The sequence below is a fragment of the Monodelphis domestica genome, chromosome 7 (genome assembly GCF_027887165.1).
Source record: "Monodelphis domestica isolate mMonDom1 chromosome 7, mMonDom1.pri, whole genome shotgun sequence".
Taxonomy (NCBI): Eukaryota; Metazoa; Chordata; class Mammalia; order Didelphimorphia; family Didelphidae; genus Monodelphis; species Monodelphis domestica.
The window spans coordinates 256318743-256342428 of NC_077233.1; the positions used below are offsets into that span (position 1 = coordinate 256318743).

The window sequence follows — 23686 nt, forward strand, 5'->3', positions numbered from 1 at the left end:
TAGGGATTGGTATAGTCATCCTTAGCTGAATATTGCAGATGAATGCCTTTCTGGCCTCACTAAATCCCTAATCTGAATGACCAGAAAACATCTGTATGACGTGAGTCAAAAGTAAATCATTTTTTGAAGAACTTTGAATTTAGTTTAAATGATTAGAGGAAAAATACAGTTCATTAAAAGTCCATAAAATATATAACCAACAGATAAGCAGGTTTCAACATTAAAGTTTCAAAATACTAAGATTTAGAAATATCAAAAAAAATGCATCTTCACTACAGTTACACATTGGTACCTAGCTCTCAAAAAGTAAAGTTTATATATAGTTGATTTGCAGGGGGGAAAAAAGTCATCAAATTGGTTAACTGCAATAGCCCAGCCCCTCAAAAAAAGATTGTCTTTTTCTGGTATTGGATGTCATCTGACCACAGGGTAGGACAAGGAGATCCCTATCTGCTGGTTTGACCTGAAGGAGAAAAGTCCTAATTCTTTAGGGCATAAAACCCACAAAAACAAAAAATCCTCTAACTAATGGTTTGGGGAACCTCTTTATTAGCAAAATGAAACACAAAATACCTGTCTGTGAAAAAAAATTATACAGAGCAATCTATAAGAAGTTATGTAAATGCATACCCTGTTCCCTAGAAGTTAAAAAATATAAAATAGACAAAAGAGGCAAATGACAAATAAAAATATTTGAGATATACTATTCCAAAAAAGCATCACACCAATATGTACCCAAACAACAAATGAAGGTCCAACAACCATCAGAGTACAAACCTAGAATCTAAAATAAATGACTACTAATTTTTAGTTTGTATAGGATTTATTCTGATATAGTAAGGACCATAATTGTGTGCCAAAATGCAACTAACAGGGACACTGGGGGGGAGAGTGGATATAGAGTGCCAAGCCTGGAGTCAGAAAGACTCGTCTTCCTGCATGCAAATCTGGCTTCACATACTTCCTTGGCTTGTGTCCCTGGGCAAATCACTTAACCCTGTTTACCTCAGTTTTCTCGTCACAAGCAATGCTTAGAATAACTCAGTATGTAGAGACTGTGGATCCTGCTTCCAGGGTGAAATGGACATGGAAATGTCCAGGGCACCAATAGATGAGGTTACAGTCACGAGCCATGGGAGGCTCTTTGGCTGCACAAGTACTCAAATGACTTTAGACAGCTTCTGCCATATCCTACAGTCATTCTTGCTTTGGCTGCAGTGACTCCTTTGCTCCCCATTCTAGCGAGAGACGATGCTTCCTCAAGGTATCCTTAACATCTAGGTGGCTCAGTGGATAAAGCACTGGACCCTAGAGTCAGGTAAATATAAGTTCAAATCCAGCCTCAAACACTAGCTGTGTGAACCTGGGCAGGTCATTTCGCCTCAGTTTCCCTCAGATGCATATCAACACCTACTTTTGCAAAGTTGTTTTGAGGATCAAAAGAGATAATATATATATATATATATATATTTTTTTTTTTTTTTTTAAGAAAAGCACTTGACACAATGGCTAGAAAGCAGTAAGAAGCACAGAGAAGGCAGAGTAGCCTTCCTTTTCCCCTAAACCCACATGGCCATGTGAAAGGACAAAGGTCCATGGCCTTTGCATTTGTTCTTTCCCTTTCAAAGCAAACAAGTTAATCTGGAACTCAGGAGAGTGAGCCACAGGAACCTGCGAGTTCAGGCTAGGTTTTGAGGCCAGTCCAGCAGAGGTCCCAACACGTAAGAAATAACCTTCTGGACTGACCTTTAGGATGAAGCTGAAACAGATTTTTCTGGCAATGAGGTTGCATCCATTCATGAACTCTGGGAGTAAAGTTATAGAGGAGCTGAGCTAAAAGTGAATCCCCAGGTGTTGGGAGAGAATCTTTGTATTTTTTTCTTGATTTATCTTGGAAGTAAATACCTATCTCTTTATAAAGGTTTATCAATGTTGGATATTTAAATGGATCGGGGACCCAAGTCATTGGCACCTAACTTGACAAATGATGGAAAGACCAGCTCTATAGAAGCTTTAGCTTTGGCAACATAGAAGAGAAACTGTCCCAATAACCCTTAGGGGACCCTACCACCCTGAGAGGGAGATATTAGAGCAAATTAAAAAAAAAATGGATAGATTTTGATTATCATAAGATGTTACTGGAAATTTTCAACTATGTCCATTGCTGAAATATACAGAATCCAAATAGAAACAGTATATTACATATAACAAGATAGCAATATCACAAATCAATTTAAAAATAAAATTTTGGTAATGTGAAGATAAGATTGACTCTTCCTTTTCCTACTTTTAAATTTAATCAACCAAAGCTTGAACACCCCTCCTTCACACTAGGTGGGGGAGCTCACAAGCCACTTAGAGAGCTCCACCCTTTCAACTCAATCAGTCAGAAACTTGTGAATCCTTTGTTATGAGTTTACATCCTCATAGGCTGAGGGGTGGAATCTACAAGCAATGTCCCCCTGGGCAGTGCTAAACAAATTTAAAGACTGCAATTGATCCCTGTAAAGTATAGGAAGGGACAGGAAGGGACATAAAGAAAGGTTCATTAAAAAAGCCTGAACTTCCTGTCAGGAGCCTTCAGCCTAAATCTAGGGCAGGGAGGAGCTTCTCCTCCAGGACTTTGACTTGCGACTTTGGTCTTCAGCTTCACTTGGACCTGGGACTCTGGCACTTGAACTGCTTCTGGCAAGACTGCTCTTGGATCTTCTCCTTTTGGACTTTAGATTGGGTGAATGAAAAAAGCTGACCCTTCCTTTCCTGGCTTCTGGAGAGATTTAGCATCAAAGAAGCCTCCCTCCTGGAGGAGGCTGAATGGGTGAAAGTCTTGCTTAATTCAACACCAAGCCCTCCAGCTAACGAGCTAGTGGTGGGTTGAGCTGGAGACCGGAGCAAAATTTAGGGTGATAAGATAGACTTCTTACTCTACCCTCTTTCACATTTCTTTTACTCTTTACCTCTTTTTGTAAATAAAGCTGCTAAAAAATTCATTATGACTTGAGCTGTATTAATTTTAAAATCAGCAACCACATTCTCTTATATTTAGGCCAACCATAAATTTAATTCCTACAGTAAGATAGTCCTGCCATTCCTTAAGACTTCAGTTCAGCTTTTTTTCAGGAAGAAGAGGACACAAGGACCAGAAGAGGGAATTAAAACTATCCCTGTGGCCAGATGCTTTGGTTGTTAGTTCAAGAAAAGGGGGGGGCGGGATTCTCTGTTTGTCCATTACATTGCCAATTGATATTTTATGAGGGGAATGAATAGTATAAATGTGTAGTATAAAACTCTCCCCAAAGTTCCCTAAATCCTGACCTCTGTATACCGACTGTCCCCATTTGAAGCAAAAGGCCCTATCTACTACTGTAATCAAGTAGAGAAGTCAACCCAAATTTTCTCTCTCTAATTCTATGTGTTCACCTATACTAACCACATGCTCCTATTCACTGAGGGAATGAACATTTCTTTCTCCTAAACCCAATTCCACTGTTTATCCTCAGTTTACCTGTTGACATCTACCTTCTGAGACCTTGCTTCATCAATTATAACTTCTCTCCAACATCTTTAGTCTTTCCTTCTCTACTTATCTCACTACCCTAAACCAGTACAATTAGAAAATAAACTAAAAAAGTCATTAAACTGTGATTCAACAAAGCAATTACTGGGCCCAAAGAAGTCAAAGACAAGCAGTGAAGAATCTAAACGTCAAAATATTTGTAGGGAGACCCCTTGTAAGATGATGCATGTTGCCCTGGAAGAAACCAGATTGCAATCTTCTGGCGCTGCTAAAGCTTTTTTTTTTTTAATCTATAGCAGAAATTTTAGTTGTTAACAAATAACTGAAAACAAAGCATGTACTTATCAATCAGAAAATAGCTACATAATTTATGATACACAGAAATTGGAATATTATTGCACTGTAAGAAATTATAAAAGAAAATTCAGAGAAATCTGGAAAGCTGTTAACTGATACAGAATGAAGAGAACTAGAACAATTTATATACTGATTATAACAATGTAAAAGAAAACAACTTTCAATGATTTTAAAAACTGATAAATGCAATAACCAATTCTAACTCCAGAAGACAGATAATGCAACATGCTTCCCCTAGGGGTGCATAATATAATATACATTTCTGAGCAAATATGTCCATTTATTTTGCTTGACTAACCTTATTTTGCTCTAAGAGGAAACTTTTACTAAGGGGGAAGGAGAGAGTGGATGATAGTAATGCAAAAAGAAAAAACAAACAACATTAGTGAAACAAAAACACATAAAACAAAACAGAAGGAAGTTCAGAAATGGACATAGAAAATCATAGTGATGTTGGTTCTGTCATACCAATCAATCAATAAACACTAAATACCTACTATGTGCCAAGCATTGTGCCTAGCCTTTTAAAATACACCATTTTTAAAAAACAAACAATAGTTAGGGTTTCATATAGAATGCTTTTTTTTTTGTTCATTGTATTTAAAAATGTGTTTGTTGATACTAAAGCTGATAATAAAAACATTTAAAATGAACATTTTTTCAGTAGACCAATGACTATCATCCTATTTCTCCTCTCTGTCAAACATCTTCAATGTGTATTTTATGGCTACTGTCTCGACTCTCTCACTCTCTTTAATCTCCTTAATCCTCTCCCATCTGCCTTCACTCTCTCCACTATAGTGAAAATACACTCTTAAAGGACTGCCAACATTCTACTCAGAACTCTAATCCAGGGGCCTCTTACTCAGTCATCACTTGTTTTGACTCTGCAGAATCTCACAACATGGATCACATCATCTCCTTTCTGAAACTTCCTCTTGGTTTTTTCTTTACTTTCTTTACCACTGACTTTCTTCCTACCTTTCTAACTTGTTTAATTCCTCTTCTCTTTTTAAGCCTTTAAATATAAACATTGACCCACACAGTTTTTGGTCCTCCATTCTTTCTTGTTTCACTCAACCTTACAATACTTATCTGTATTTTATGTACTTAGCTACGTACACATTCTATCCATAGAATATATGCTGCTTGTGGGGTGGTACTGTTCAATTCTAGATGGTAATAATAACTCACACTTATACAACACTTATAAATTTTACATAGCATTTTCCTCTAAATGATCCACTGAGATAGGTAATGCAAGTATTTTCCCCCTCTTTACAGAAGAAAGAAAACTGAGTCTCAAAGAAATTAATCAACTTATCCATGATTACACAGCTAATAATTGAGGGGGGATGTCTTCTCCAAGCAGCTCATGTGGAAGACATCAAACGTAGTCAAATGGAAGACACTGAGGCCATCCATCTATGGCATGTTGAGCCATTGCCAGTCAATCATCTTGACTTTTGTCCTGCCACTAGACTTTGATCGAGAGAGTAGACTGACAACTTTGTGTAACTAAGTTAAAACCAAGTCAAGAAGACATCATCCTTGCAATGTCATTGGTCTTAACAAAGAACAAAGCTACTCAGTGTTAGGGATGGAATTCAAACAAGTGTCCTGATTTCAAGTGTGACACTCAAATGAGCTCCCAAAACTCTATCTAGTCTTGAGCCCTATCCCAACTTGAGCATGTTTGCAGCTCCTTTATGCACAACTCCATTTGGATATTCTACGATCACTTCACCATTGTGTCTAAAATTAAGCTTATCTTTCCTCAAAAACCTGTCTCTGCAATATCCAAAGACATCACCTGAATACTTCCTAATGATGGGGATCTGTATCTGAACGTACAGTTGTTGAAATTTTGCATCTTGTGGACTATCGAGCTAGGTAAATTTAAGGTCTCCCATTCAAGAATCTATGACCAAAATAATAGTACCACAAACACAAATCAGGTCATTCCATTTTTAATAGATCTCACTGACAGAAAGTTCTTCCACAAATTGATACAAGTGAAGTAAACAGAACCAAGACAACATTGTAAACAGTAACAGCAACACTATAAGGCTCATCAAATGTGAAAGATTTAGTTATTGATCAAATCAATGATCCAGGAAAATTCCAAAAAACGCATTCTATCCAACTCCAGAGACAGAACTGGAGAACTTTTGAGTGCAGAATGAAACATACTTTTTTAGTGTCTTTATTTTTCTTAAATTGTGTATGGATATATGTGTCTATTTATGTCTGTGTTTTCTTTTACAACATGGCTCAAGTGGAAATATTTTGTGTGATTTCACATGTATAATCTTTGTTCTATTGCTTGTTTCAATAATGGGGAGGGGAGAGTTAGAGGGAAGGAAAAAGCTGAAAGTCAAAATGTTTTTAAATGCATGCTATAAAAATGTTTATATGCAATTTGAAATGTTTAACAAAATAAATTTTTAAAAGAAAGTTCTTTTGATTGTTATATTAAAATAGCCAGTTCACTCCCTCCATCCATCTCTCCCTCCCCCAATTAGAGAAAGCAACATTTGACAAAAAGGTATGTGTACATATAAGACTATGTCATATTTTCTATTTATCATTTTCTGCTCTGGAGCTGGATATACACAAGCTGTTCTTTAAACAATATTTCCATTGCTATGTATAACATTCTCTAGGTTCTACTCCTTTCACTCTTCATAATTTCATGTAGGTTTTTCCAAAATTAATCTGTTAGTCATTTCTTATGGCACATTCCATCACAATCAAATGCCACAATTTTTTCCTTAGTAACCAGAACCAGGAGAATAATTTATACAACCACAGTAACCATATTTAACATATTGACCAATTACAATACCAAAGGATTCAAGATGCAACATGCTACCCACATACAAATAGAGAATTGATGGAGTGCAGACTGGAAGCATATTTTTTATTTAACTTGCTTTTAGACTGAGGTAGTGGGGCAACGTGGCTAACATTTTGTTTTGCATGACTATCCATATCTGTAATGCATTTTGTTTTGTTTTCTTTCTCAGTGGGTAGAGGAGAGGAAAAGGCTAGGAAGGGAATTTGGAATAGAAAATAAAGTAAAATTGAATTTTTTTAACAGGAAAAAAAAAGTTCTTCCTTAGAAGAGACAAAAATCTGCTTCCTTGAAACCACCACCCACTTGCCCAACTTGTCTTTTAATGCAATACAGAGCAGGTCTAGTCTTTCTTCCTTCTTCTACATATAAATTAAAATATTCTTAATGCTGCAGTCAAGCAACAAGCACTTGTTATGTGTCAAGCCCCACGAAAGAAAATGGAGATACAAATACAAAGAATCAAACAATTTCTATTTACAAAGAGATACATTTTAATAGAAGAGTTTACAACTCTCATTTCTCCTCTAAGTATCCTTTTTTTGCCGCAATCTAAACATGTTCACTTTCTTCAACAGTTTCTAAAATAACTTTGTTTCCAGGACGTTGGCCATCTAAAGTTCTTTTTGGGATATTGTGGTGTATTTCAGAAAAGAATACAACCCAAACTATACTATAAAGGGGCAGTCCTTGAAACATCGGGTACTGCCTAAGAAATAAATTGGCGGACTAATGGAATAGATTAGGCACTTAACACAGAATGGTAAATGACCACAGTAACCTGGTGTTTGACAAAACCAAAGGCCTTTAAGAAGAACTCACGAGGGAGCAGCTGGGTAGCTCAGTGGATTGAGAGTCAGGCCTAGAGATGAGAGGACCCAGGTTCAAATCTGACATCAGACACTTCCCAGCTGTGTGACCCTGGGCAAGTCACTTGACCTTGCCTAGCCCTTACCACTCTTCTGCCTTGGAGCCAATACACAGTATTGACTCCAAGACGACGGAAGGTAAGGGTTTAAAAAAAAAAAAAGAAGAACTCACTATTTGACAAAAACTACCAAGAAAAAAAACAAAAACAGGATGGCAAATTTTTAGCATAGGCCAACAACTCAAACTGAAGAAAATCCATCAATTGGGGAATGGATGATGATTGTAATGGAATCCTATTGTGTCATAAGAGATAACAAACAAGATGATCACCCCCCAAAAAAACTCAAAACACTGTAAAGATTTATATAAAGTGATGCAAAATGAGGTGAGCAAAACCAGAAGTAGTCCTGGATCCAGGACTCATGATGAAAAAGGATATCCACCTCCAAAGAAGGAACAGATGGAATCCAAATGAAGAGTAAAACATACCATTCTTCATTTTATTTCCTCCATAAATTTTTCTCTAGTTTTAAGCAATCTTTGTCTTATTAACATATATACACATTATATCATATTACTATTACTTGCCTTTTGGGGGAAAGAAAAGGGATGGAAGAGAGAGAGAAAAAAGGATTGCAAAATGTCAGAAAACAAATATAAAAAATGTACTGAAATGTAACTTAAATAAATTAAAATTTAAAATGAACAGAATATAATATTCTAAACATGATCTAGCTGATACAATATTATTTTTTCTGAGTATAAAAACTGAGGCAATATTAAAAGTAACTTTTTTTACAATGAGGCCATACTATAGCCTTTTACTCAGTATCATCAACTAAAACTTCTAAGGCTTTATTACTATAAACTTCTAAACTAGTTCTCCACATTTAGTATTTCTGCTGATTTTTAGAATTCAAACCCAGAAGAAAGACTTTAGAACATGGATTAACAATGATAAACCATAATAACAAAATAATGAAGATGAAATATGACACTTTCTTAAAAAGGTGATTAACATAAAATGCAAAAATAAATGCATACATTTTCAGAAAAGGCAAAAATGAGGCTTTGTTTTGCTACACTATGCAGCTATATATTTTTAATTAAACTTTTCTTCAATCAACAAAAATCTACTATCTCTCACTTAAACCCCCTCTTGCCCACTGATAAAGAAAAATAAAATCCCTATTACAAATATGTGTGTGTGTGTATATATGCATATATACATATATTCATACAAATAGAAAAATTCTCATATTGGCCATATCCAAAAAAAGTCAATCTATGCCCTAAATCTCTCTATAAGGAGATAGGCAACATGTTTCATCATGAGTCCTCCAGAATAACAATTGATTATTGGGCAGTTAAGAATTGAGGACTTTATTTGCTCTGGGAGGAGGGGGCAGTAATAGATTAGTTTAAAAACAACAATAACAAAAGGGAAAAAATCCACACTGGAGATCTCACAGTATCTAGACACCATTTTTGCCCAAATAAATTTACTCAAGAACAGTTTCTCAAGCTTCAATGATACATTACTGATTTTTTTAAACGTCTGATACCAATACCAATAAGTGCCTATAATCATTCACAAATGTCATTATAACAAACTATTCTAAAGAAACAATTTAAATTGTTGAGATTACAATTTTACCCAAATTTTGTGTGTACTACAATATGAGGTTTATTTCACAAATGGAAAATTGGCAAATTAGTTTGTATTAAATTGACTTTCCAAGACACTAAGGTCTTGTAATAACAAGAATCATAGAATACAAATAGTTAAGAGGGGGAAAATTTTTATCTTATCCTCAAAGACTGGCGCTAAGTGCTATTATAATTAAGCACTTAATGTTTCATTGAAAAAAATCTAAGCACACAACTATATCCATCCTTATTCAATTTCAAACTCTTCTCAATACTAAAGGAGTAAGGAAACATTTAATTTATGAAATCTGATAGCACAGGGCTAGAAGCCACTGACCAGTGAGGACGATGTTTCTGGTGAACCCTTGGTGTTCATTATTACATTTAAGGTTGTTTCAAGGGCAATCACCAGGAAGCCCCTTAACAATAATGAACCCCACTCATGCTTAATTGAAATTAGCAACCCAATCCCTACTCTTACATATTTTAAGGGAAGGGATGAAGGAGTATTATACGCTAAATTGTTTTTTTAAAAATTCTTAACAAGAGATTGGTTGGCCACAAAAACCTGGGGATTTTTAGTTCTTTCTAACTTATGAAGAAAAGAAATTAATGAGACATCATTCCTCAGACAGGAGGGGGAAAGATTTGCAAATACAGCTTCAAGAAGGAGGTTTGGGGGAAATGAGAAACAGAGAAAGAAAAGGATATAAATCATCCCTTGGGCTGCAGCAGGACCATAGTAACCACTGGTGTCTAGCACATACACTAAGAGATGACCTCTGCTAGGAAGAGGAGACAGGGTATTGTTCAATGACCAATATGGAAGTATGCTTTGCATAATAATACACCTATAACGCAATGAAATTGCTTACCATCTCCAGGAGGGGAGAGGAAAAGATGAGAAGGAGACAATTTGGATCTTATATTTTTGGAAAAAAAGATGTTGAAAATTACTATTATTATATATAATTGGGGAAATAAAATCTTTGTGTAAAAATAAAATAAAATATGTTGTGCTTAAGACATAAGACATAAGGGGACATAAGATAAGCCACTTCATAACTAAAATTCTAATGTCAGAATTGCTAAAAATATGGGTCATATTTTGCATTTTCTCCAGAGACATTGTCCTGAAAATAACTTCCTTCATTTTCGTGTAAGGCCAATGATATCCCAGAGTGATGTCTTCTCTCCTACATGAATTGGTTTTAAGTGAGGCAGAGTTGCACTATGTCATCAACCTCCCAAGGCTATCCACTGCTTCTAGGGCTATTGCCAGTTGTCCTAACTTTTGTCTTTTCACTGGACTCTGGACTCTGAAAGAGACAGTGAGGTTGATGATGTTGTGCAATTCTGCCTCAATTAAATTATAAAATCCAAATTGTCTCCCCCCCCTGTGATGTCACTAAAAATGAAGGAAGAACAAGAAGTTATTCTCAGACTCATGTCTACAGAGAAAATACAAAATATGTTGCGCATTGGTAGCGCACTTCAGCCATGTTCGTGGCTGCTGGAAATTGTTCTCGTCTGCTCATTTCACTCTGGGAAGTCTTCACGTGCTTGGGACAAACATCCCTCTAATTCACCAACAGGTTTGAGACCTCTCAGTTACCTTTAAACTGGTTTAGGTTTTATGCCAGTAAAACTGGGACTGACTACATATTAGATAAGTATATTCCCTCTGTGTACATAAATATGCACTCCATATATCCTCTGCCCTAACAAATAAACCAAGATCCACTCTCTATGCAACGCAAGAAACGGAATATTAGGCTCATATCAAAAAAAAGGGGAGGCATCTACCTCTCCTTCTACCAACCTTCTTGACTTCTTGACACACAGACTCATAACCTGAGTGGCATTCTCTACTCACTCTCTCTCATCCGCTGCATTCGATCGGTTACCAAGGCTCGTCAATTTTATCTCAAATATGCCTCCTTCTCTCCCTTGACAATGCCATCCTTCTAGTGCAGGTCCTCACCACCTAATGCCAAAGTCTGCCTGTCAAGTCTCTCCCAACTCCATGAAGCCCTAAAGTAAATTTCCTAAAGCAAGGGTTTGGCCATGTAAAACACACACACACACACACACAGACACAGACACACACACACACACACACACACACACACACACACACACCCAATTCAATAAACTCCAGGGGTTACCTATCCTCTCCAGGATCGAATACAAAATCCTCTATTTGGCATTTAAAGTCCTTCCTTCATTGCCTAAACTTCCTACCCCAGACCTTTCCATTTTTTTTACACTTTATTCCCAATTATTTCACCTCCATGGTTTTTGGTCTCTTCCCACCCTAATGAATATTCCTACACTTAAGGTACCAATCTCCTGGTGAATAAAGCTGATCCAATGACACTAGTTTCTTTACTATTCCACTCCTTGGATTCTCTGGCTGTCCCCCACACAGGAAATGCTCTCACATCCTCATCTTCATCTGCTGTGGCTTTGTCCAAGTCTCAAATAAAATCCCATTTCTTTTAAAGAAAGACTTTCCCAACCTCTCTTAATTCTGGTGCCTTCCCTATTACTTACTATTTTTCTTATAAATAGTTTGATTATACATATTTATTTGTTGTGTCCCCCTTTAGACTAAAAGCTCCATGAGGGTAAAGAATTGTCCTGTGTCCATTTCTCTATCCCTAGCACATAACAAGTGCCTAGCACGTGGTGGGCACTGGAACCTACATTTCCTCATATAATGCACCTCTGACCTAAAACTACCTGTGGACATTATTCTCCAGGGGTTCGATGCCTGGAGCAGGGATATTTCACAATGAGGGAAAAGATAAAAAACCAAAGATGAGAAAGAGGAAAACAACAGGGAGAGAAGACAAATTGTTTCATCTAAAGCAGAGGTCTCCAAAGTCTTTCGCCTCTTCTATGGATAGCTTTTTGTTATCCATAAAAATTTGGGATCACATACCCCTAATTTTATATATTTATATACATATATATATACACATATATATGTGTGTGTGTGTATGGGGGTGTTTGTTCATGTATATTTGCAAATTACATGTATGTGCTCCTGAATTAATATAAAACCAGCACAAAAAATATATAAAATAAGGTTAAAATGAAGTAAATATTTCAAGATAATTATTTTATTCTCACACAACAAAAAACCTTTTTTCTCATATTTTTAGAGAATTACAACTGAATACAATTTACTATTTTGTAAACTTTTAGCTGAACACTTGGTGATAGAAAAATGAAGTTTATAAATTAGAATTAGAAATTCTAATGTGATTGCCAAAAAAGAGCTATGGTGAAAATTTGTAGCACTCAGAAAGGGAAATGGGATCCTATCATTCTATATTTGCCATTTGGCAACTATTTTACCAAGTTTGTCATAGACTGATCTTTGATGCCTAAAATTCTCCTTATTTCTGCAGTTATCCAGTTGCCAAATCGTTCTATCTCTACTGCCATAACATGCTTCCTCTCCCTCTCTCCCTCTTATTTAAAACAGTTCAAACACCATTTTTTCACCCCAAATGCTCTTGCCTTCCCTCACGAACTACCCAGTATTTATCTTCTGAGTATAAATTTCTATTCATTAACTTCATATCTCCACTATATATTTTATAAATGTGTTCTCTCTCCATTAGAATGGAAACTCCCTTTAAGGATTGTTTCATTGCACTTGTACACCCAATGCCTAGAGCAATGCCTGGTAGATAGTGGGGCCTATAAATATGCTGTCATATTGGATGTTCCAAAAGTCTTTCTGCAGTTTTAAGCTTATTAAAACTTAAATTATTTTAAAGCTTATTTAAGCTATTAAAAAGTACAAGACTTTTGGAACACCCTGCATAAGATACAATGGAATTTGGCTTTTCAAAAGGCATATAATAAAAAATATCTGACAACTACTTAAGTTCAATATCATTGTTCAAAAGTCATCATTAGAATTCTCCATCCTTTGGGTATTTAAACTTTTGACATTAGTTCTACATCTAGGTAATTTCTACATTATTATATTTCTTGTGTACTGAATAAGCACTCCTATTAGTTGAACTGTTCATAGTTAGAGAACAATATCAAAAGAATACGATTTAATATAATTCCTGTATCTCTAAATGAAACAATCCGGTACTACAAGTAATGATTGTCTAATGAGCAGAAATCCATGAATTCTGGACCAAGTTAAGTTGCTGTTTATGAATTGATTCATAATAAGACGATAGAAGGCAAGTGGTTAGAGAGCTGGGTCTGGAGACAGGAGGCTCTGGGTTTAAATTTGACCCAGGACACCTCCTCACTGTGTGAGCCTAGGCAAGTCATTAGACCTCAATTGCCTAGCCCTTACTCCTCTTCTGCCTTGGAACCAATAGTTTCAATTCTAAAACAGAAGGTATGGATTTAAAAGAGGCAGAGAGAGAGATGATAGGAGGCTTAGCATAGCATGAATCCAAAGAAAAAACAAAAGCTAAAGCATATGCTAAAATGTCAAGTGGAAATTTTGGCAGTAAGCCCAGAGGTAAAGCTTTTGAAAATGTACAAACTTTTTCAGATTTGCACACCATGCCTTAGTTGTAATCTCCCCCAGTGCTGAGGGAATCTCAGTCTGCTAAAGTTCTTCTACAGATGCCCTCCTTGCCCCATAGAGTTCTTCCATGGGCTTCCACATTAGAAGGGGGTTCATCCAGATCCCAGATCTCTTAAGAAGTACTGGGTATTCTTCTAAATTTTAGGGTCAGGGAACTAATTAATTAATTAAGCTTTTACCTGTGTAAGAAACAAAGCATGATAACAAATCCTCTGATATTCAACACGAAAAGTACCAAAGCCTATTCAATGCCTGGAAAACTCACATTTGTTCATAATAATGCGGACTTGCTTAAAAAGAATCCTCAAGTATGACCAGAGAAACATGTCTCTGTTGAGTTTTAAGATTTTCATATCCTTTTATGCCTTAATACACGGCTCATCAGTTGCCTCTCAAAAGCTTGAAGATACTGTCACCCCAACACACAGGCAAAAAGGGCTATAAACCAGCATGACACTTCTGTGCTTGAGTCCCCTAATTGCAGCTCTCCTGAGGGGAGCTGCTCTTCAGGCTCACCTCCCCAGTGCTTCAGCCATCAGCACTCCCCCTTGAGTAACTTAAGGCTCTAACATCCTCGATTACACTCCACTGATTTACAGTGCCTGGTACAAAAGCCTTGCTCAAACCTAAGGGCACTCCATAAACATTACAGAGGTTATGCTGAGGGCCGTAATTGATTCTGAGCCCCATAATGCAATGTTTTCAAACTTTATGGAGCATCGCCCATGCGCACACTTTTTTAGATACAAAAAAGAAAAAGAAAAATCAGATTCACACACTTTTCATAAAATAACCTATACAAATAACCTAGTTTTTTATTTTAGTCAAATGAAATTAATTTATTCATTTTTATAACAGAAATCATAAACATACACAACAATGAAAGATTTATTTTAATACATATGTAACAAAACAATCACCAAAATATGATTAATATAGAAATGACTTTTTGAGATGTATGACATGATGATATTGTTATTTATAATTATTTTTTATTATTTTCAAAATAAATTTGTAATATCTCATTTTCACACTGAAAGTGAGTAACTCATAATAAAGTATAAGGAAGGGAAAAATGAAAAAAAGTTTTGTAAAATAAACTAAGCTACATAACAGAAAAGTTTTAACATCATAGGCCTTAATTTCTATGAAAGAGCAGAGGTCAAAGTCTTCACTGTAGTTGTTCTTTTTACTTATATAGTTGTATTCATTTTCCTGATTTTGTTTACTATTCATTACTTCATTTAAGGAAAAATGATGAATACTAATCAACATGAAAAGACATATGCATATAATTTTTAACAGTGACATCAATATTTCTATTCATACCAGCAAAAAATTCAATTTAACATGAAAAAGATATTACAAACAATGGCAAACATTTTTATCATTTTCTTTAATAAATAAGGCAATCTCTTAATCACCATTAGCCAAAAATAAAGATCAACTTTGTGATGGATTAGTCATATATGTCATATTTACCAAGTTTAAAGATTATTTATCTTTTCATTTTAAAAATATTAAAGACTTAAACTAAATCAAGAATCACTTCAGTAGAGAACTGAAATTATTTTTTAAAAATCAAGTCATTAATTTTTTATATTGTATTTGCAATAGAATTTTTAAAAAACATTATAAGAAGAATATCATTTTGTAAATTTCTTATACTGTGTTTTCATAAACTCAATAACCTTATCTTTCCAGGTTAGAAATGATCTTGCATTGACCAAAAGTGCTCAGTTTTTTCAAAAGTATCCACCAAAAAGACATATTTGGGGAGAAAAATTTTGTTACAAAAGAAATTTGCTTCATCTTTATTATTAGCATCAAGAAAAATTGAAATTACTTCTCTAAAGGCCTTCCTTTTAATGGGCTATTTTTTAACAAGCTGATCACTGTCATAAAAAGAAACAAAAATGTAGGTCTACACTCATATTTCTTGAAACAAGTGACTGTAAAACCTGCATGAGGTTAAAGGAAAACACAAGGGAGGCAGGCAATTAGGTGCCTCAGTAGATTGAGGGCCAGGCCTAGAGACTTGAGGTCCTGGATTCAAATTTGACCTCTGATACTTCCTAGCTGTGGGACCCTGGGCAAGTCACTTAACACCCATTGTCTAGCTCTTACTGCTCTTCTGTCTTGGAGCCAATATACACAGTACCGATTCTAAGATGGAAGGTAAGGGTTTAAAAAATACCACAAGGATCACACATTTTTAACTAGTGCTTAGATCTGTCTCATTCTAACATCAACTGAGCTGTCAATGTAGAATTCAATAAAATTTATCTACTTTATATCATTTGAATTATGTAAATCTAACGATCATACTGCAAGTCTACCTTGAAGTAGCATCACCATCAAGGTTACCAAAATCATCAGTCTTCCATGACCTAAATTTACACACATGAAATCAAATCAATAACTTTAATTATCGGGGGCAGCTGGGTAGCTCAGTGGATTGAGAGTCAGGCCTAGAGACAGGATGTCCTGGGTTCAAATACAGCCTCAGACACTTCCCAGCTGTGTGACCCTGGGCAAGTCACTTGACCCCCGTTGCCTAGCCCTTACCACTCTTCTGCCTTGGAGCCAATACACAGTATTGACTCCAAGACGGAAGGTCAGGGTTTAAAAAAAAAATAACTTTAATTATCCATAGTTTCATCTATTTGCAATGCAAAATTTGAAGATTTTAGTTTCTCAGTTAAATGAAAAAGTTTTCACACAAATTCTGATTCTCTTTCCCAAAAATATTTCTGTATTAAGTGCCATCATTCAAAACTATCTAGTGTGAGAAATAATTTGACCCCTACCCTATTTTAAGTAGATACTTGTCCATCTTCAATCAATCAATTTATCCCTATTTATTAATCAGTATTATCATGATTCCATTGGGATGGTGATCAGTTACTCATTAACAAACAATAATCAGAAGTGACTAGTTATAGTTCATAGCTGAAGAATTTCTAAAACTAAAACTGAGTCTTTCCTCTCATAAAACTCTATGTTAAATTCTAAAGTGTCAATATAGCTCAAAGGGAGCCTCTACCTTCCAGATATTACAAACAAGCTTGAGGGGAAAGTGCCATAATACATTAAGGGTCCCTTCACCCTATATTCCTTCCCTCACGACCCATGTTACTGGCTTGGCCACCTAGACAAGAGGCTTGATATTAAACTGAATAATAGCACTGCAGTTCCTATCAATGGACTTCTCTGGCAGGCTCCAAGAATGTGATGGGCTGTTGACTGCATGTTCATCTTATTGTTTGGTAGCAACATGACCAGGGAGGGTACCAAGAGTTTGGAGTCTATCACCGATGTCTGGCCTGACCAGGCACATGAGGATGATGCTGGGCACTGAAGGGAATAAAAGCTGTACTCTGGAGAAGGTAGAGGTTTAAGATGGGGAAGGTCTGGGATTCTAATTTTTGGAGGGGGACGGGCCCCTCTAATAAACAGTCATTGGCTTTGAGTTCTGCCTTAGTTGTTTTAAAATTCCTGTTGTTACCTTGGCACGTTATTTGCAAACTGTTATCTGATCCATATTAATATTTGCAAGTAGCACCAATAGTTCTCCCACTTGAACAGATCATTTAACACTCTGGAATTCTGTAAGTGATCCTAAATAGACGGCAAACCTTATGAAATCAAAGATTTTTTTAAAAGGCATTTTATGCTTTCTGATCACATTTCATTTTCTCTGCAAAAATTCTCATCTTGTGAAAAAACAGAGTGCAACAAAATTCTTAGTGTAGTTTGAAAATACTGGAGCTTTAAGCTGCAGGAAAGCTTTTGAGACATCCCATATACTAAGATGTATTTTTTAAATATGCTTTCAATTTTGGGGTTCCAAACACTCTTCAGATAAAGCAATCAAACAAAGCAAATAGAAAGGCTTTTTACTCCATCTATAATAGTACTTCAGAATGCCAATGGTAAATACCCTATATCATATTTTCTAGATTTGGACATTTTATTGTCTTATATTTCCACTAAGAAAAGTTCCTATTGTAAATACTAATTTCAAGTACTGGAGTGGATCTATTCTTCTAATAAATCACGTATTTGTTGATTACAAAGCAATGTTGTTTTAGTCTTTTTTAATGTAAAAGAATTCTTTCTAAATTTAGTAGATGAATATCTCAAATGATTGTCTATTAACTGTTCACAAATGGTTTCAATGTTCAGAAAATTGCAGGATTTTTGAAAACTAGATTATACTGTAATTCTAATAAAGATGTTGAGAAATCCAGTAGGAAAGCTAGGTGGCACAGTGGATTGCGTTGCAGGCATGGAGTTAGGAAGACTGAAATTCAAATCCAGCTTCAGAAATTTACTTAGCTTTGTGACCCTGGGCAAATCATTTAAACTTTGCTTGCCTCAGTTCCTCATCTGTAAAATGAGAGAGAAGGAAATGGCAAACCACTACAGTATCTTTGCCAAGAAAACCCTAAATGGGGTCAAGAAGTGTAGAATACAACTTCAACAATTAAATGAGAAATCCAATAGATATTGCGGTCCATTTAAACTTGATTCAAAGATTGTCTAACTTCAACTTTACCTACATTACATTATAAGTGCTGCAAAGAAAAAGATCATACATCATGACATCAGGCATCAAGATCTGGCAGGCACCAATTCAAATCTGATCTAATTTGTCTAGAATGGACATCCTTGTACCATGCACGAATACTTCTTCCTTCTGTTGATTTTGATTTACATTTTGTCTTCAATCTCTTCTTGTCTACTGGATTCTTCCATACTGCCTGTAAACACTCCACTATCTTCTTCATTTTCAAAATACTTTGGCCTGATCCAACCATTCCACTAGTTATTGTTCGATATCTCTCCCTTTTTATGGCTAAACTCCTTGAAAAGACTGTCTACAATTAGTGTCTCCAATTCCACTCTACTTCTGGTTTCCAATCTCATCATTCAACTTAAACTGCTCTCTCCCTCCACAGTCATCTTGATCTCCAGATTTCCCTGTCTTGCTCCAAGTCCCAGCTAATATTCCAGCTAAAGAATGCTTCTCTCAATTCTCCTAATTCTAGTGCTTTCTCGGTGATTATCTCCAATGTATCCTGTAAATATATTGCTTGTACATAATTGTTTGCATATTGGCTCCTCCAACAACAGGGAGCTCCTTGAGAAGGGAAACTATTTTTTAAGGGGGTGGGCAAACGTTCTTTGTATAACCAGTGCTTAGCATTGTGCTATAACACTGAGATACTTAATAAATGCATGTTGACTTGACCTGACTCGGTCTGAAAAGCAATTTGAAATTATAATAGAAAAGTCACTCAATTATGCATAACCTTTGATCCATATATTCCAAGGACAGTACCAAAGGACTAGAATAAAAATGGAGATGCATTGTTAAGACTAAACAAACTGCAGTATACGAATGAAAGCTGTATGTTGTTTCACCATAAGAAAATGAAGAATTCAAAGAAATTTGGAAAGTCTTGAAAGTAGTATTTAAAAAGTTAAGAAAATCCCCACAATGTTTAAGTAAACCAACAGGGAAAGTGTTCATAACTCTGTTCAGTGCACTCACCAAGAAGGATTTCAGGGGAATGATGGTAAAACATGGATCCCATTTCTCAGAAAAGTGGTCATAGACTGAGGGTATGGTTTAGGGCACAGGTTCTCAGAACAGCCAATGTTATAAGGAAGAGTGGAGAAAGAAGGGAGCAGGTTCTGGGAGATGACAATTTTTCATAATTTCTCAAACTTTTAAAAATAACAATAGAATCAATATAACTTTTTCTCAAGTAAACAAAGACCCAACCATAAAAAACATACTTAAGTCATTTTCTGATTAGTTAAGATGCCCATTTCCCCAAAACCAAACAACTCCAAAAGAAAGGACCACGAATAAAATCAAATGGTTCCCAATACTGGTCTCTAGTAACTAACGTGGATGATACATGGAAGGAAGATTTTATAGAAATCTACTAGTAAAGAAATCTTAAAATCTACTCATTTATCCCATTTCCCTGTTTTATTAAAGCGAAGATGATTTTTTCTGTAAACACCTGATAACCTAAAGTAAAACCACTGACACTGAAGCAAATCAATCCATCAATCAACACACATACCAAAAAAAAGAGCCATGTGTATCATTATTAGAAAACTGTCTTTTGCAGTTTCCCAAAGGAAAAACTTTCCATGCATTTCTCACTCCAGAAAGTTATAGTGGTAGCCCTCAATTTGGAAAGCAACCATACCTCTGAAAGAGAGAATCATACAACCCTATAGTTAAAAAGGCAATATTTAAGGATAGTGTTTCTTTATGACCAAAAGAAAGTATCAGTAATGATTCTATGTAAAAGAAACTCTCGTGCTTATAATTTACCACTATCACTGAAAGGAATCCAATGAAAATTAAGGTCACTAAATCCTCAAAGGAAATGTAAAAGCACTAAATTTATATCCTCTGCTGTATCACTTCAGCCCAAGCTGGCTATCGTTGGCAAACATGAAGCGAAGCCCTCTTTTATCATACCAAGTTCTCATTCTCTTACTCTCTCCCTTCTTTGAAGGGCAGCACATTCTGGATGCTTCACTGGGCAGAGTTCCTATGGCAACACACATTAGTTCCAAGGTATCTCCAGAGTCCCACTGGTCACTTCCCAGTGATGACTTTCAGGAAACTCTCAGTCTGTAATGAAGTCCAGTTTGATAAGCAGAAAAAATTTTCCAGTCGATCAGGATGTTTTTAATTGCATTTTCCTCTTTTAGATCAACCTGATCTCCTACCACATTATCTGCTATACTGTATGAACTACACAGCATGAAAAATCAGAGTTGGGGATGGGGGAATGAACCCAAAGTCTAAAGCCCCCGTTAGCTGCACAACCTGGACAATCCACTGTGGGTCTCAGTTTTTTTAACTTTAAAATTAGAATGCTTCGTGGAAATGATGCACACATCTGTAATCCTTGATGCTCCACAAGGCTGATGGCAGATGGATTATTTAAATTGAGAAATTCTAAGGTAAAGCCAATCCTGTGTCCATACTAAGTCTGGCACCGATATTGTGACCGCCCAAAGGAGAAAGGAGGTGAGAAGGGTGTGAAATAAAGTGCCAAGGAAGAGGAAACTGGATTAAGTTGGAAACATAATGGGTCAAGGCTTCGATGTTTTCCCCATTAGCAGTGGGATTGAGCCTTTAAGAGGCCTCTGCACTTCTAACCTGAGTGAGACAGGGAACCCAATCTCAAAAAACAAATAAAATTACATGAGGTGGTACTAAAACTTCCTTTCTAAATCTAAACTCTATAAAACTTTAGAAAATCAGTATTCTTTACTACTATCAAGGACCTGACCGCACCAAAATCATAAGGAAGCTCACAGTCAGGAAGTTCCAACTAACATAAATTCCTCCTATTTTAAGATCTCAAGTTTTAGTTTTGAAGGTGTGCTGGGATAAAAACATGCTACAAAAGAACCAACACTACTTTGATCGAGACCATTGGTGACACACTCAAATTAAAAAGGGCCAATAAATGATAGGTGTGAGCTCGGCAGGCCACAAACTGACTAGGAAAACCACATATTAACCTAAATATATTTCCCAATTACACTTTAATCTGGTTTGTCTGGCACCTCTGATTTAGACTACCAGCTCTTTATTCCATAGATCACACATACACAAAATTACCCATATTTAGTAGAACATATCTGGCTCTCACCTTTATAAACTCAACATTTCTTAAATATATTTTTAAAAAGGGAGATATTTTTTACTGTTAGATACAGAATTATTACTCAGTTATTGAGTAGACTCAGAACATCCAAAGTCCCCGATAAAGTGAAATTTTCAGAAAGCTGAACTATTTAATAACAATTATTGATAAAACATTTCATTTCTCTCACTTTTATGATTTACTGATACATAAGGAAAAGGATGGAAACTTAAATCTCTGAAATTGTTGTTCAGTTGTTTCAGCTGTGTTAACTCTTCATGACCCCAGTTGGGGTTTTCTTGGCAAAGATACTAGAGAGTTTTTTCCACTTCCTTCTCAAATTCATTCAACAGATGAAGAAACTGAGGAAAACAGGGCTGAATGATTTTCCCAGAGGTCACAAAACTAGTGTCTGAGGCTAGATTTGAACTTAGGTCTTCCTGACTCCAGGAATGACACTCTACACACTATACCTCAATACTTTGATAATAGATTTTATAAGTTTTTTAAACTTAATTTTATTTTTTCCCCTCTAATTACATGCAAAAACAGATTTCATAAACTTTCTTGTAGAAAGTTTCCTTGGCTTACTTTCAAGTCCCAGCTAAAATTTCACCTACAAAAATCCTTTCCTGAGATCCTTTGATGCTAGTACCTTTAACTTGATTATCTCACACTTCATCTGTTTTTTACATATTTTTTACATTTTAGCCTTCTTGTACATATTGCTTGAATGTTGTCTCCCCCAATGGATTGGGAGCTTCTTAAAAGCAGGGTTTGTCCTTTACTTTTTTTAATCCCTAGCATGGTGCCTAGTACAGCTTAGTTACTTAATCAATGTTTATTGCCTAACTGGTATACTATGAAATATCCCAGCTGAAGACTTAAGAGACCCAGAGTCCCAATCTCACTTTGGTTTCTACTATCTCTGTCACCTAGAACAAATCACTCAACCTCCCTAAGTCTCAATTTCCTCACCTATACAATGACGGATTCATTCAATGAATGAATTTTATTCAATGGAAAAGAAAAGTTAAAAAAAACAAGGAAAGGAAAAAAAAAAACTTACCGGATGCCATACAAATCTTTCACAGCATTCTCTCCATCCTTTCCTTCTTTCAGTGCTTGCATTTGTAATAACTTCACAACAGCTTTTATTAGGCCATGTGTATTTCTGAAAAACAATATGAAAACCTAATAAATGAAGGGCATACATACAACATAGCATCAGGGTGACCATTCAGTCCAAAGCAATTCGATTCACATTTAATGTATACTGGAGAAAGTAAGGCTCATGACTTTGTGCAACTCTGCCTCTCTTAATCCAATTAATATGTCAGTCAGGACATGAGCCCATGATGTCACTGGTCCTCAAAACAAAAGATGAACAACACTTACAATGATCAGCACAATACTTGGTATCTTGTTAACAGAACCCATAAATTTTGATCCAGAAAACTAGGGAAGAATAAAAGGGAAGATGGAGAAATATGGCAAAAAAAAAAAAGAAAAAATTAAATCTTATTAACATCTTGGAAAGCATACCAATATTTTTAGCTATCGACATAATCTGATATCTAATACTCTGCAAGGGGAAATATCCCTATCGGGTACTGGTTTACCCTACAGACAAGAAAGTTGGGAAGTTGGAGAAACTGGAAGTTTAAGTATCTTCAAGGATAGGACAGGGAATTATACAAGTATATTGAATCTAAATTAATGAAAGCCTTCCTCAGAGTATGACTCACAATGGGTTATTAACAGAAGTCTATGAAGTATATCATTCCCTAGAAGAGAGAAAAAATATAACCAGAATCAATATAACTTCAATGACTTCTAGCCATCTCGTTATCAGTGTCCTTCAAAGAAAAAGATAAACTGATCCCTAAAAGTCAGTTCTACCCTTCTGATAGTTTTTTTGAATACTAGTGGACATATTCTAAGGAGTCAAGAAAAGAACAGCTTATAATAGAAGCAATATAATGGAAATCTATATCATTGTGACTATTAGTATTAGTATCCACTAAAGTTCTAACCCAATGTACTGGCATGGTATGAAAGGGATTTTATGGTCCTGAAAGTCACGCAATTGGAACACAAAAATTGTGGCTGCTTGTATTTCGATTGGAAATGCTTCAGGTAAGGACCTGATGATGTTTTAAACA

The 23686-nt window shown here is 35.7% G+C and overlaps 1 protein-coding gene across 1 annotated transcript in view; it reads right to left on the reverse strand.

The window, feature by feature from the left end:
* Positions 1-23686, reverse strand: part of FOCAD (focadhesin) — a 384441-nt gene that overhangs the window by 299860 nt on the left and 60895 nt on the right. The window contains 1 exon segment of the mRNA XM_007498068.3: positions 22591-22695. Coding sequence (XP_007498130.2) covers positions 22591-22695 — 105 coding nt within the window.